The sequence below is a fragment of the Siphateles boraxobius genome, unplaced genomic scaffold, assembly GCF_051911475.1.
Source record: "Siphateles boraxobius isolate OS27281-9 unplaced genomic scaffold, OSU_SipBor_1 65, whole genome shotgun sequence".
Classification (NCBI taxonomy): domain Eukaryota; kingdom Metazoa; phylum Chordata; class Actinopteri; order Cypriniformes; family Leuciscidae; genus Siphateles; species Siphateles boraxobius.
Window position 1 is genome coordinate 16,144,076 of NW_027509192.1, and position 16,858 is coordinate 16,160,933.

Consider the following 16,858-nt stretch of genomic DNA (forward strand, 5'->3'; position numbering starts at 1 on the left):
AGAGAGTTCAAGCTTCATTATGGAAAAACACTCGTGCCTGTATGACAAGTATTCGCGGAATTACAGTTAATTTTCGGACGCGTTTCAGAATGGACTTAACTGACAGAGAGAAGGCAGAACGCGGATCATGGTTTTTTTTTCTTTATTTGGCGACAAGCACAACACTTTATTTTTATTGTGAGTATGCACAAAAAAAAATAGACACTTATCAGGATCTAATGATGTACAACACTTAATATGTAAGATCAAAATCAACAGAGTATTTTGAGTTTCTTTTGGACTGATAAGAAAAAAAGCGAGACTACCTCAGAGGGTTAACAGAAGACGGGCCCCGTCCCGGCGAACTCTCTCCAGAACTCCCTGGAGCGGAGAGATCGGGGAAATGTGGACAAGCACATGATGGCCCCTCAGGTCTGGTAGGAACTGTTTGAGAGTTCAAAACACAACCATCATTTCTAGCTGATTTATGTGCTAAGAAAGTAGATGGTCCTGCCACAGACCTTGCGGCGAGTGATCACTCATGATCGCCCCCCAACCTGTTAAGGAAGCATCTGTCGTTAGCATTACGCGATGACAAGAAGCCCCCAACACTGGGCCTTGGGCGAGGAACCAAGGTTTCTTCCACATGACTAAGGCATGTAGGCATCGCCGCGTGACCTTGATCATGCAAAAAAGATTTCCCCTCGGAGAAAACCCCTTGGTTCTGCGCCACCACTGCAGTGGTCTCGTGTACAGGTGGCCAAAAGTTATTACGTTGGACGCAGCTGCCATGAGACCCAACAGTCGATGACTGGCCTAGTTTTACCTAGGACGAAGGGAAGAACCCGATATTGGTACACTTTGCCCCCGAAAGCGAACCTAAGGGACTTCCTGTGATGATGACGGATGGCTACATAGAAGGACGCGCCCTTCAAATCTATCGTGACAAACCAGTCCTCGGACTGAATCTGTGATACACTGTTTGAATGTAAGCCTCCATCCTTCTTTAGAACAATGAAGTAACGGCTTTAAACCCCTGAGTCCCCACTGGGAGAAGGAACCCTTTCTAAAGCCCCCTTTCGCAGAAGAGTCTGTACTTCTTGCTCCATAACCAGAACCTGCTCGGGGTCCACCACGTAGGGAGGACCCCTAGAAATCTGGGCGGAAGAACCGAACTGAATTCTGTAACCATTTCTATAGTTAGCAGGTCCCAATGAGATATATTTGGCAGTAGCTTCCACACTGCCAGAAAATCTACTAAGGGGAGCAGTCTCTCGAGTGGGCGCTGAGGAGAAATGGGCACCGTTTTTAGATGAGGTGGAAACCGTTTCTCCCCGGAGGGGAAAGCCCTCAGAAGTCTGACGGCCGCAGCGTCAGGACTTCTTCTGAGTCAAAGCCTTCTTCGAGATAACGACTTTCCTCAGATCTGTCTCATCCCAAGACGACTATGACTTAGACTACTAAAAGACTACTTTTTCTCAAAAATGAAATACACCCAAATATCAACCAGACAAGTAAACACGGTCTGGATGACAAAGCTGAATAGTATATTAATACAGACATTTACATTTTTTCATTTAGCTGACGCTTTTATCCAAAGCGATTTACAATTGCTATATTTCAGAGGTATCACGCCTCTGGAGCAATTGGGGGTTAAGGCAACTTGCTCAGGGACACATTGGTGTCTCACAGTGGATTCGAGCCCGGGTCTCTCACACCAAAGGCATGTGTCTTATCCACTGCGCCATCACCACCCCACGACATCTAACTCCTCAAAGATAAGATGAGTTCATATTTAATGTTCTCAAAATTTAAATGCAGCCAAATATCAACCAGACAAGTAAACACAGTCTGGATGAAAAAACTGAATAGTACATTTAATACAGACATTTACTCCTCAAAGATCCGATGAGTATATATTTAATTTTCTCAAAAATTAAATGCAGCCAAATATCAACCAGACAATTTTATATATTATAAATTCCCATGTTCTATGCGCTGCCTCAGCAGACGCGCAATCTGAGCCATTAGATTCTTATTGTAGAGATGCAGACCCGTAATCTACGCGCTTCCTCAGCAAACGTGAGATATGAGATCGAGTAACAGAATCTTTATTGCAGACCCGTAATCTACGCGCTGCCTCAGCAAACGAGAGATCCGAGCCAAAGAATCTTTATTGACTTTCTTCCCTCCAGAAGAAAGCCAACAGGAGCAGAGCTAAAACTGTCGATAGTGCAGATGTTACACGTCGGGAATTTATGAATGAACACTGTCAGCCCCCTTTTACTAGAGCTGACTGTGCATGCTCCACTCCCAAACAAACAACACATGAATCGCGTGTGTCCCCACTCATAATGAAGCGAGGGCAGGGACAAACACATGATCCAAAGCTGTTTGCTCGCCATTATAGTCCTGTCTAGCTTGTGGACAAACAACAATAAATAGACAGGGACAGATTCACACAGAGGGCTTGCTGAAGGCACAGAAGCTAGCCCGGTCTGTTTCCAGGGGTGCTTTATAGCTTCCTGGTCTACGACGTCACATGATGTTCCATCACGCCATTGGACTGATTTCATAGGTGCTTCATAGGTTCGCAATCACGCAGGGGCGTTCCCACAGCATCTCGACGCAGCTCGAGTTCCCTTAAAAGGGAAGCTGAATTTTCAGCAGTTTCCCTCCTTTAAATTTACGCAGATTTATTTATTTTTCAGGATTTTTTGATGAACAGAAAGTGCCAAAAAAACCCCAGCATTTATTTGAAATAGAATCTTTTGTAACATTATAATTGCCTTTGCTGACACATTTGATCAATTGAATAAAAGTATTAATTTCTTAAAAAAAAAAAAAAAAACTTTTGAACGGTAGTGTAATTATGTCATCATCAAGAATGATTGATCCTGCAAGTATATGAGAAGAGCAATAGGGAGAATCAAAATGCATCCTGAAGTTTGTTTGTAAGCATGTCTGGGAACTTTGTTACCAATGTAAACAGAGTAAAAGAAAGGCTGAATTCTGGGTTTGGGACAGGGGTCATGTGGGGGGGCTGGATTCATAGCATGGGGTGGGGGGTATCAACTTACATTTTCCCCTGAGATGGCCACATGACCCCGAAAAAGAGGGAAAAGGAGGGGGAAAAGATGTTAGGTTATGGTCTGAGCTCTCTCAATGAGAACCACATGCAGGAAAGGGAAAAAAAGAGGAGGAGAGAAGGAGGGGACAGTGTGTGACTAAAGCCAGTCTCTGAGATGAGACTGAGTGCCGCGTGGATCTCTTCTCAAAAGCTGAGCGTCCAAGGAAAGTGTGAGGGAGTCTTTGTGAATCAGATTCCACGGAATTCAAAACATCCCAGAAAAAAAGAAGCTCGGAGAAGAAAGAACAATGTCAAGTGCATTCATGAGACGAAACTCCAGCAAGCAAGGTTTGCAGAACCTCTTGAGGTGAGGAATTTGTATACCAGATTTTCACATCAAATTTAAGGTTTATGATGATGGACATATAGTTTGTTTTCATTGTTCTTATGCAATTGCTAATGTCAGTTTTGTGGGTAATGATAGGGTTATTGTTTGGATTTAAGTTTTTTAATTCATGTAAATATTTAATGCATATATATATTAAATGCCATGTTGTGTTCTTCAAGATCCTGTCATCCTTTGTTATGGGATTATAAACTTTTTACATTTGGGTAATGGAAATGTTTGTATTTGGTTAGTTGATATAACATTAAGAAGTTAGGTTAAATTGTACATATAATGGAAGCTGTATTTCTTAGGTCCTTTAACTGGTCGTTATTTCTTAGTTTTTTATTTAAAAAAAATCAAAATAAGCATTAAATCATTTGTCCAATATAATTTTCAAACTATGGATAATCCCTCAATTCCCAAATGTCTCTCAATTAATATGATCTGATAAAATTAGCTAAAATGACACGTATTTAAATGCCAACAACATTGTGATTATGATTGCTTAACAAATAGGCAAAAACAGATGTTTACACCTAAAGAAGACCTGAACACATACTAAGATTGATTTACATATAGTATATCGAATATAATAATTAACTCTCAGCACATTTTACTACATTCTAGCAATTTGTCTCACACCTTCATGCCTTGTTGTCTTTATAGAGAAATGCATGATGTATTGTTTACTTTGGCTTTTATAAGATGTAATTTTGTCAGGGTTCCAGATGAGTGTTTATTGTTTGTGCTGTGGGATTGTGGATAGATGATGGGACAGGAGAAGGGAGGAAGGAGAAGGTTGAGGGCACCTAATTAAAGATGTGACCTGTTGACATTAATTGGCAATGACACACATCAATATGACCGGTTATCTCTAAAGGTGTTACAAGCCAACTATAATTTAGGTAGAAAACTGTAGGTTTATTTACTGTAAACAATGAAACTACCATTTCACAATGTACTAATTTAAACACCCAAAAATTCAGTGGTGAACTACCCATCTGTTTTGCATGCACAGAAGGCGATACTCTTTCCTTGATCCTTGAGTTATTCAAACCTAAATACATTTGATAAACAATACTATTTAAATATGTTATCTTCGACACATTAATTACGTATTACTCCTAGTTAGATATTTTTAAGAAAAGTAACCAAAATTTAAATGTGTCATATCTATGAAGGGACTTTTTTTTGTTTACAACATAAACCTGTCTTCAGAATTCCCCCGGAAATTAGTCACAGAAAGTGTTCACTAAACTTAGTTCACCTAAAAATGATAGTCATTGTTTACCCCTCATGTCTTTCAAAACCTGCATGACTGTCTTTCTTCCATGGAACAAAAAAGGAGTTTTTAAACTGATAAGATAGCGTAACTTCTCAGGATGCGTACACTGTAAACAAATATTATTGGTTTAAAAAAAAGTAAGTAACCTGGTTGCTTAAGTTCATTGAAGTTAGAATAATTGAGTTAATGCAATGAAGGAGATTAGTTTAATCAACAGAAACTCAAAATATTATGTTATCTGATCCACATAAATTATCTAGTTGATTTGACAAATTAAAAAATGCTGCGATAACAAATCAGGAAAACAATTTTTAACTTCTGTACAAAAAGGATTTGAGGTGGATCAGGTGTGCTTTGTCAAACACAAACAGGTTGCGTTAATGGCAGAGATGATTTATTCCCTGAAGGCTTTTCAGAGCTGCCAAAAATCAGCTTTTTCTCACACTCAACAAGCTGCTTTATCTATTAACGGCCTACATTCATCAGAACCGCTGCGTCACATCCCGGATATGTCAATTGCAACACTGTGTATGCAGTATTTTTATACACTTGTCAAAGTGTTTTGAAAACCATTACAACCTCTACAGATTGTACATTACACACAGCACGTCACTGTGACTCTAACCGCAAAATCATTTTAGATTTGGCAGGATGTACATTTTTGGTTTTGTGGTGTTGATTCTGTTATGCACAAATTTTACACTAATGTTTGTGTCTTGCACGAAACCTCTTTCTCATTGTGGTCAAAACCGTGACCCCCTGATCTGTGGACATTACGTGAGCCGCTCTTCTATTTACGATTCTCTGATAAGAGCTGCTGGAATGCAGAAGGCTTAGCCGTTTGACTGAAAGGGGGAATAAACTTTACCATCCCTGTGGCAGTATGCTTTTCCGAAGGTTTTAGGCAGCAGAGTAGAATAAACACTGAGGGCAATGGTTATGTTTAGTTAAGCATTAAAGACGTATACATAGGGGGAGTGGGGTAAGATGAGCCACTAAAGGTAGGCTCTAGGCAGTGAGAAATGAGATAAGAGGTAACATTCAGGTTAGTACTGTATATTTTAGGATGCCAATCATTTGAAATTAGAAGAATACGTCTATTCCTTGGCCATAGAAATACAGAGAAACATAAACTACATTATATATATATATATATAGCTCACTTTAAAAGTAAACTGTACATTTCAAATAAAGATGTAAACATACACGAGTCAAATCAATCACAATCCCATTCCAGAGCCTTTTTATTGCATGTTATGCACATTTTCAAAGACCAGCTACACTCTTTAAACTAAAGGTTCATTTTTTGGCATCTATTGTTCCATAAATAACCTTTAAAATCGATTGAACGTCACCATTAAAATAAAAGGTTCTTTATACTGAAAAATAGTTATTTCGATTTTTTAAATGTCCTTCACATTAAGAAAAAAAAAAATATAACAAAAAAAAAATAACTAAAAACTTTGGGGAAATAAAAAGTGTGTGAAACCCCTCTTTTGGAACTTTAATGTTTAAGTGTGAGTAATTTAGGAATCTATCTTCTCATTTTATAGTGTGCTAAAACTTTTTTAGAACTCTCCGATAAAATTAAATATTTACAGATGTTACAATCCTCATGATTCATAACGGCACACTTTCCACAGCTTATATCAGTGCTTTGAAATGTCTTCAGCCGTTTAGGAAACACTGGAAAACGTATGTGAGGTTTGCAGTGATGTGACCACACACTGACAGCAGGAAGATACTAACATGCCTGGGAAAATAACTCTCCTTTGCTCTTTAAATCTGTCGTTAGGATGACATCATCTGACTCGCAGAGTCAATAAACCTCACAGCTGCCCTTCAATTCAGATATAAAATGATAGAGGAAGAAAATAACAGCATCCATCATTCAAATCTCAAACAGAAGGTTTTGCTTCGCTGTAAACAAACACAAAACAATATATGCTTCTCTAACAGTTTTTTTCTTCTTCAAGCTAACAGGATTGAATGACTTTGCTGAGGTAAATGTAACATCACATGTGCTTTTCTCACACACATTTTTAGGACATTTTAGGTGAACCTGATTTCACAGAGTACAACATGTTCCTGGATCACTAACTTTATTGATCCTGGAACAACATTCCAATCAACCAATCAGATTTGTGGCCCAAGTTTACAGTTTATGTCAGGTTTAGTCTTACAACTAGGGCTAGGTGTTTATACATCAGCGTTCACGTAGCGATATAACTCCACATTGAACAGTCCCAAAACAACATTTATTGTATGAATTTCATAATAATCTAATTATATGCAAAATTTTGATGTGGGCACTGCAGAGACACTTTGTTTAGAACAGTGAAATCACTGTAAATCCCAGTAACATTTACTTGATCGCTATATTGTCTTGTCTTCTTGAAAAATGAACGACATCCAGTTTCTGTCAGTGTAAACAGGCCTCATATAACCCCAAAATTAAAATATTTACCCTGGCTGCATTCAAATGTGCATTATTATCTACTATATAGTAGGTGAAAACCAGTATATGACAAAGTAGTATGTTCAAATAAATTTATAAAAGGCAAAAAGTACCCAGATTGCACTTCTGGCAAGATTCTGAAGTGCAAATCCAGTGCACACTACACAATCCCATGAAGCCACGGGAGAGCATACTCACACTGATGCTGCCAGAAATCGACAGTTGCTTAGTTGCTGGTGTAAACAGGGCTTTAAAAGGGGTAGTTTACCCAAAACATAATTTACTCAACCTCATGTTGTTGAAAACCTTTATGCTTTTCTTTCTTCTGTGGAACATAGAAGGTTTTTTTTTATAAAAAAATGACTTAAAACATATGAAAAATAGTTTGTCTTGAACCCGTTTGACTTTCATTATATGGTCAAAAACAGTTTAAATATCTCCTTTTGTATTTCACAGAACAATGAAAGTCATACATGCCTTCAATCAATGATAATGACTCCCTGTCTGGAGAGCATTTACAATGGGCATTTACTGATACCTGATTTCACTTTAATAATTAAGGCTAAGAGCTGAAAAGGGAAACTCAGGTCGAAGGTCAACTTCCATGTGACCCATTTGTGACTGACACATGTAGCTCATCCTGTGCTCTGCAAGACCAGACTTGGCTGTGGTAAATTAGGGCAGGCAACAATGGGGAAAAACATTTCCCAATCTATGAAGCTTTCCAAATCCTTTCTGCCCCAGGGCACCAGGCTGTGGAAGTTTAGTCAACACATTGTCAGGGGAGGTGATACATGCTGAATATAAGCCAGGCTCTTGTTTTCTTTCCCCTTTCTTTCTCTCCCACTTAATTGTTTCCATTTAATTCAGAAATGGGTCTGAGAAACATTTTGTCAGTCTGTGTTTGACAATACGCTCACCATGACTGAAAATCTGTTTTCACTTCCATAACTATTGTAAGATGGTATTTCCAGACATAAAGGAAAAAGGCTACATAATCAGACTGATAGTGGTAAATAAATCTGATGTTGAATGACATCATTGGCAGGATTGACATCATACAAGTGGCTTCTGCCAAAAAATGAAGTAATCCCGTCTGAGTGATTAACAGCCTATAATCAGAGCCACGGGAACTGTGTGTGACAGATCAGATTCTGCCATAAGCCCTTTGTGAAACTGTATGGTTGGTTTCAAGATGTAGTTGGGTAATGAGTAAACTGGTTTGTACCAGTATTGTTGAAGGCAGAGTGCCACAGGTAACTGCAGCCATGCTAATGTATTCGGTACATCTCGATTACAAGTGTAATTGGGTGATTCCGTGTCAAATCAACCAAATTTCAGAAACTTCCCCCGCTCAATTTTTAGATTTTGTTTATATTTTTTTCCGAGGAAAGACAAACAAAATGACAAATTTCACCTGAGATTTGGAGCCAAATTACATGGTGGAATAAATGACTTTAGAAAGATAGTAGCGTCATTATTTTATTTGTACACAGAGATTGACAGGTCTATTAAAATCTGTAGACTTTAACAATCTTTGTTGCATTATATGCCAACGGTGTATGGGGAAAAGCACTTCTTGTGTTTTTCCTGTAATTTGCATGCCTGTAACTCAAGATTTCTTAATATGCTTTTACATTTTTGTTTAACAAACTTTTCTTTTGGTATCCATATTTTTAAGGCCCTGAATGGTTCAATTTAAGAGATATTGGGATCTCAATATAAATTGTTAAATTCTCTAAAGTCACTTTGCACACAGCAGATACTTAATGGGTCTCATTCATGAAACACGAGCAGAACGAATTTTTGTGTAAATCGTGTGTAAAGTGGTTCTGGCGTAAATTTTCGGATTCATTAAAATGTTCGTATTTTCCAAATGTTAGTTGGTAGGCTACGCAAGAAATCTACCCCTGCTCCCAGCCACGCGTAAATAGTGCGCTTAACACCCGAACGTTTTGCTCATTAATAAGGCTGCATTTAATTCACCTTAATCGGGTACATATTTACACAGCATTTTGAAAAAATATTATATATAGTAATTACATAAGTTTTTTCTTATTATGAGAGCCAGTAATGGCATCTGCGATGGTGGTTCTTCTCCAGTTTTAATACGATTTTTCCGAAGTGAACTAATTAGTTTTTTGCTCTCAAGCTTAATGTCGAACCATTTTCTTCTCACTTCTGGGAATGTTCGATTAACAGATGAAACTCCATTGACTGCATCTGTAATATGCTGCCGATACGCCACTATGTACACTTGAAAATAAAATGTGGCGTTTTGAATGAACTTCTGATAATAAGACTTCAATTTCTGCATCTGAGAAATTTTTCTTTTTCATTCGCATTCATGTCATAATATGATGCCCATATATAGTTGTCAGTCGGATTTAATGGGCGGGATTTATGGTAATTAAGAATGAACGTGAACGTTTCAGAGATATTTTGTCATTTTGCAAAACATGCCAAATGAAAATTTAGACATAATACATCTATGACATTTAATATTTTGCCTTTCTTCTTCATTTATGTGTTTCTTTCACCAGAAAAAACACATTTTTTGCTGATCAAGTACCTCTTGTTGAGACAGGAAATGACCCAGCTGCAAGTGCTTTTCTACAACAGTTCAATAAATAAGAAACTATTATTCTGTAACTTGTATTCAAAACTAAATTCAGCCAGTTAGATTGTATATTTTTCTTTGCTAGTGAAAACCGTTCCAAAAAGTCAAATTCCTACATTAAAGTAAGATGTTTGCTGCAGCAAAGCATATCTGCTAGTCAGCAGAACCTTCTGAGAACTTTAAAACAGTAAAGGTTCCTCAATAAACTTCTTCAGTGACAATAATGACTCTTTAAATAGGGTCCTTTGATCAAGGAGTTAACTGAAGAACTTTTGTAGGATTCTTGTGTCGCTGTGTGGTTCTTTGGCAATAAAAATATCACGGTGTTACATAAATTCTTAATTTCAACATGTTGTTTTCAGGTTCTTTGAAGCACCACTATATGCTGTAGATCATTCAATAAAAAACTCGAAATAAGAAGTTGTGGAACATAAAAACGTTCACAAATGGCATCAAGCTGAAACCTCTTTTGAATGTCGATAAGACAATATTGATCAGTCAACATGCTTTTACGGTAATTTGTAAAGCCATTGGAGCAATCTGTGACCTCAGATGTAATCTGGCCTAAAATTCTTCTGAGGGTCATTGGTGACCTGTGTTCACCCTTCATTGATCCACAATACAGACTGAGTGCCTAAAGGGATAGTTCACCCAAAAATAATTGACTAACTCTCGTGTCCTTTAAGACCTGTGTGACATTCTTGCTTCTACAGAACACAAAAGAGATATTTTGGCGGAAGTTGGCATCTTTGTTCCACAGAAGAAAAACTCATACAGGTTTGGAATGAGATTAAAGGATATTAAAGTTTTCATTTTTGCAAAAACATAGACCCCCTTATGATCTAGGAAGAGCAAAGTTGATGTATTAGTAAATAAAGCTTCAAGTTGCAAATTAAGATAGTTTGTTTGGCCTACTTTTCCAAGTGTTGGAGACATGAAGAACATGTTTGTGTATGTTTACAGGCTAGATAAACACAGAGATGCCTCAGTATCTTGAGTGTGAGTTTGCATAGGCCTCCCATCTGTCACTCGAGCATTGGCGGTGTTGAATGCCAGAGCAGATGTTCCACCGGCTCTAAATCTCAAACAAGGGACTTAACCAAACTATTGTTGGAGATTTCATGAAGACGTCCATGTATCATAGTCAACAGCACTCTAGGCTAGGGGGTCATTTATCATTCGACCACGATTCCCATCTGGGTCAAGAAAGAAAAATGTATCTGGTAAAACAAGGGGCTCATTCTCACTTCTTTTCCTGCAGAGTGACGGCCCAGCGAAGTGTCGAAGATGCTGAGGAGATCGAGAGAGAAAGGCGACGTCGGGCCCGGGAGGCTTTCCGCAATCAACACAGCCTGTCTAGATCTGCCGGGTCCCCTCAGGACAGTGTGAACCCACCTGAGGCCAGACTGTAAGTGTCAACGTCGTTATACTTCACACTTCACCTGGTATTTGTTAAGCTTGTTTTGTTACCTGGCAGATTTCCATATGAAATATGGAAATGTGGACTTGGAACATGTCTGGTTCTCATTGCAGCTTATTCTGGCCAAGAGTCCACTTAGACAGAAGGAGACATCTGACCGACATGTAAACAACTGCAGTTTTTGTTTAGTTTTTGGGTCAAAAAAGAATGTCCATAATAAATAAAAGGAAAAATTTAGTTTAAAACAGAAGTGCCATGTTCTTCGAAATGTAATCTTTTTATTCATGTTGTTTTCATATATGGTTTTGAAAAACATGTGTAACCATTAAGTAAAAAGTAACAACGTATTTTCCTTACACATTGAAAAGACGTTATTTATATACATGTATATCAAATACGGAAGTTTGTTGTGCATGACCCGCATTCTTGAAAAGAAACCTTATCATGGGATATATATATATATATATATATATATATATATATATATATATATATATATATATGCATTACTTTACTAGTTACTTGAAAAAAGTAATCCGATTGCATAACTCGAGTTACTTGTAATGTGTTTTCCTGTTTGTTCATTTGATATTCAGCTTAAACCTCATTTCAAGTTTTTTTTCTTTTTGAATGATCTCAGGACCGTATCCCCCCCCCCCCCCCCCCCCAAAAAAAAAAAATTCACATAAATTTTTAACCAGAAATTAAAAACATGCTCTTCATTAAAATAAAAATATACAATATCTAAAAATAATATATATATTTAAGCAATTGAATTTGTGAGTTGCATTTTAAATGTATTTTTAATAGATTTAAATATCTGGAAAAAAGGAGCATCGTGTCATTGATAGTAAGGTTGGACTTACTTACAAAATGTCTGTTTAGTTTTCTTTCTCTCTTCTTTTCTCTCAACCAAAGGTACAGTGGGCGGCACAGCTGGTCTCTCATCATTACTTAATCTATTACCTAATCTCTGAAGAATTTTCAGCAGGGCATACCTTTGGAACAGGGTTTATGTCATATCCCACAACATAGTGCTTTGCTTTTAATCAAAGAAACATTATGGACCTCACACACATACCATATATTTTATATGTGTGAAGTTAAACACAGCTGTCTGAGACAACCTGTTCAAAGCACAAAAAGGGTCGTCTAGGGCCACTTTGTAATTATCCTTGATCAGAGATTAGAAGCTCTTGGCTTAGATACACATGAATCATTTTTAAGACTTTTTAGATTGGTTCAACATAAAAAGTGTTTTTTAGAAATGCATGTGCAAGAGTTTTTGAACTAGACTCGTACAATAAGCTTTCGATGTAAGTAAATCAGCACGGCTATTCTGTATTGAATTGTATTGACTGATTGTTGATGTTCAGTCATTGTGCTTTGCTGAAAATCTGCTTAATAATCTTGTGGAATGTGCTTGGCATTCCTTTCCGGCAGCTCCTGGGCAGATGAAAAAGATTTTAATTCAAGGTGTCGCAATGAACAGAAAATAATAAGAGTCTGTGGAAACAGTTTTTTTTAATCTCTATTTTGAGTTTAAGTGCAGGTGTGTGTGTTTTAACTTTTAGCGAACCCTTTGAACAGTCCCTTTGACAAATTTACCATGGTAAGAATAATTTTCACCTAATTAGTGTATATGGGTCAGTGACGTAACTTGTTAAGCAAAAATACATTAAAAAAGCAATTCATACATACAATGACAACAAATATATATATATATATATATATATATATATATATATATATATATATATATATATATAAATATTAAAATGGTGTTGTATTTATTAAATTATGTATGTGTTTATCCATTTTGTGCAGTGCGCTTGTAAATAGACTTCACCCAAATGCTCTTCTGATTGGCTGTGATTTTGATTGATATTGTTGCGCCTCATAGTCGCGTCACATCTGGTGTGGAAAATCTGGTGTGAATTGTACATGGTGTTAGAAGAAAGAGTTCTCTATAGGACCTTAAAGGGATTTGTGCATGTAGAACCTTTTATGTTTCCCATCATGAGATAACTTCACAGATGGTTTCATTTTAATTAATTTTATTTTGATTAAATGTTATGAATTAAGCATATCGTAAACATGCTTTAACTCCCTTAAACAAGTATTATTCAATTATTTAAGACATTTTCTCCTTATATAATTGGTCCCAAATTCAGCTCTTGAAGGGCCACTGTCCTGCAGATTTCTGCTCCAACCAGCTTTAACTCCCCTGCCTGGAAGTTCATAGTAACCCTGAAGACCTTGATTAGCTGGATCAGGACAGTGGCCCTTTAGCAACTGAGTTTGAGACCATTGCCTTATATATAACCTTTTTGGGATAAAGCCTTCTTTAAGATTGAGTCAAGAACCCTAGGGTTCTACATAGAACCCCGCTGAAGTTTTCCCATTTTCTAACAGTTTCTATGCAGTAAAGCGGCAATCCACAATCCTGGGATGCATTTTTGCATTTAATCTACACTACTTTTTAAACTAGCATAAGGCTTACCTCTGGTTGCCCATGGCAAATGAGAGAAAACAACAACAAACGACCAACCACCTGTCAGATCCTCACACGCACCTCAAACATCTGTTTTCTGAGGAACGTGTTTGAAGTCGGCCTCTCGTGTTAATAGGCTGGCACAGTGACTTCAGCGCATAGTTTCTTTCATCAAAGTAACACCATCACAGGTGTGTGGGCTCAAACGGTGCTTTCACTGACTGGAGCCGTTCATGCCTGACTGACTGTTAACTTGCCCAGATTCCCTATGAATGTGATTATATAGGTCTGCCTCTCGTTTTAGTAAAAAAGTTCCAGTGTCTCACCCCAAAGTAATGGAGTCTAAATCAACGTAAAGAAAAGGCCAGGTTTTTGTTCGTTTTGGGAGAGCATGATCGAGTATACTTAACCTATTTTGTAAATTGAATTGAAAAATATATTAATTTAATGTAAAAACTGAACACAGGCAATACAAGACAAAAGAATATTAAAATAAGAGTTCATGAACAACACCTCAGGAATCGTGACAACAACATGCTAAAACATGTTAGCATTGTGCTAAATCATTCTAGTAAACATGTCAACAATGCGCTAAATGATGTTAGGAACATGTTAAATCATGCTAAAACATGTTAGCAACTTGCTAAAACATGTTAGAAATGTACAAGAACATGTTAATAACATTTTATTGACTGAGTAAAATCTTCAAACTTCAAGCGTTTCAAAGTTATTTCAAACTTTAAGATAAGGCTTTGTCAAGCCAACATCAGTAAAATACTGTTACCTTGTTTTTGGAAGTAAAAAAAATAACATGTGAAAAAGTGTAAGTTGATATTCTCAGACTTACCTTCTCTAGGCAAGTCACTTTACACAGCCCCATCTTTGAAACGCCTCTCGGGCAGCTATTTCAGTCATTGCAAGCACAGCTTCTATATTTGAATGTGGAAATATCAAATTCTCCAAAGCTGTTCACTAAATTTAGGATTAAATGTTATGTTTGAAATCAACAATGATATCTGACAAACAACTATCTCATAAATCTTGTTTATTATGCTCAAAAAGCGTTAAAAAATGTATTTTTCAGGCTAGACCAGCCAATGTGCAGTCATAAGCATTTGTCTCAGAATATTCATATTGCAAATTGCTATTTTTTCCTGTTCATAGTAACACGATTGCAGTCTTTGTATATAAAGTCTTTGGTGACACTTGGTCACTTGATGTTTTTATTTATTTAAATAACTGTTCTTAGTTTTTGTTTTGTTTTTATCAGTTATGTACATTATAATTGTATGTTACATCTTATGTTGTTTAATTGATGTTTATTGCAATATTTTAGTTTCATATTTGTTATCATGATGGTGTTTAGTATTTTTGTGTATGATAGTATTTCCCTCAGCTTGTGGAAAATCAACTTGTGATGAACTTTGATGTATCATAACTTTCTCTTTGCCATCTGTTTTTAAAGTCGGCATGAAACGGAAGTTGCAATAATCCATTGTGACATATATCCAAGTTAAACAGCTTCTTGAAAAAGAAAATATGTAGAGCAGGACTTGGTGTATGGATTTGGTATATTAGCATTATTTCAGTTAAAAATACAACAAATAAAAATAATTTAACAGTACATTTAAGTTCAATCTGTAAAACGTCAAATGTTTCTATCAGTTTGCTGTCCATTTTGTAACCATAATTTTCACATTATTTTAAAGTGTAGAAAATAAATAGTGAATAAAAATTAGTTAACTTTTTTTAGTTTAAGTTTAAAAACAAGATTCAAATCTTCGTTTCCCATGTGAACACCACACCTAAATGCACATGCTATAACTGCTAAGCAATGGCTCTAAGAAGATTTTATACTCATTGATGTGTTGTTGTTTTTTTCAGCTACGAAAGTGAACTCAAACCCAGCAGTACTATTGCTGTGGATGAGGATGAAGGTTTCAGCGATTGGACCCAGAAGCTGGAACAGAGAATGCGGCCCAAAATGGAAGAGAATGGTAGTGGAGAAGAGTTGCAAAAGAAGGACAAAAATGTGAATGCAAGATCTAGACAAAGAGAGAAAAGTTTCACCACCTCCAAACAGCATCAACAAATTCAGGACAGGGAGGAAGAGGAGAAAAGACCAGAGACGAGGAGCACTGAGAGACGAATGGAGATCAGTGAAAGGGTGAGCAGTCAAAGACCAGAGGAATGCCATGATGACACAACCGACAGCAAAAGACAACAGGAAATAAAACAACCAATGGAGAACAAGGTGCCAGGAGAATTGTTACAATATTAGAAGTACAGTACATCTTACCATGTATGTTACTATGTCTAAATCATAATCATCACTCACAGATGAAAGAGGAGAGGAAGGAGGTAAAGGTGTCATACACGTCTAAAGTCTTCCTACAGCAAGACAGAACACCTAATGGAAATGGAGAGGCATCTGCAGAGGAAATTACATCACATTTTATCAAAACCAAAAGATCACCAAGGTAACTTGATTCTACACACTTTCTTACCCATAGGTTTTATGCTGCATTCACGGCATGTCATAATTAAAGTAATTACCAACCCATGACGTTCTACTAAGAGCTGTTCACATCCTTTGACTCAGAAGTATGCGTTTCTATGGCAACTCTATCAACCGGAATATGAAATTGCAGCACTCTGGTGGCACAGCGGTCATGTGGTAGAAATCGGAGTGCTCACAAAATTCCCAGTTTACAAGTTCTAATTACAAGTTCTACAATGATATGAACACCGTTTACGTTTTTTAAGTTGTCATTTCATAATTACAATTGCCCCAATCCTGCTATTTTAAAGTCTCCTAATTTTGTTTTGGAGGTCTCCTACAACAGATTTACATGCATCAAAGGTCAAAAAACACTTGCGTTTTCTCATAATATAAATTGCACATCACCAAATCTTTCATTGATTCTCAAACGACTTGTCCGACGATTCAATCTCTCTAAATCCCTCCTTTCCAAAAGCCTGCTCTGCTCTGATTGGTCAGATGGCCCAGAGAATCAGTTGTGATTTGTCTAAAACTCAGCAATTGTACACAATGTAAAGACAGTAACAATAGCGTTGATTTTACCATATCAATCCGAGCACGAGTCCGCTTATGAAACATTGGAAGAACTAGTTATTCAAACC

At 37.0% G+C, this 16,858-nt stretch overlaps 1 protein-coding gene across 2 annotated transcripts in view; it reads left to right on the forward strand.

Moving 5' to 3' along the window:
- Positions 1 to 3,219: 3,219 nt before the first annotated feature.
- The window catches only part of lsp1a (lymphocyte specific protein 1 a), a 49,690-nt gene continuing 36,051 nt past the window's right edge, over positions 3,220 to 16,858 (forward strand). For both annotated transcript variants that reach the window (XM_077211352.1, XM_077211351.1), the window contains exons 1-4: positions 3,220 to 3,416; positions 11,062 to 11,208; positions 15,599 to 15,968; positions 16,055 to 16,194. In XM_077211352.1, coding sequence (XP_077067467.1) covers positions 3,358 to 3,416; positions 11,062 to 11,208; positions 15,599 to 15,968; positions 16,055 to 16,194 — 716 coding nt within the window. In that variant the 5' untranslated portion in view covers positions 3,220 to 3,357. The remainder of the gene's footprint in view (positions 3,417 to 11,061; positions 11,209 to 15,598; positions 15,969 to 16,054; positions 16,195 to 16,858) is intronic.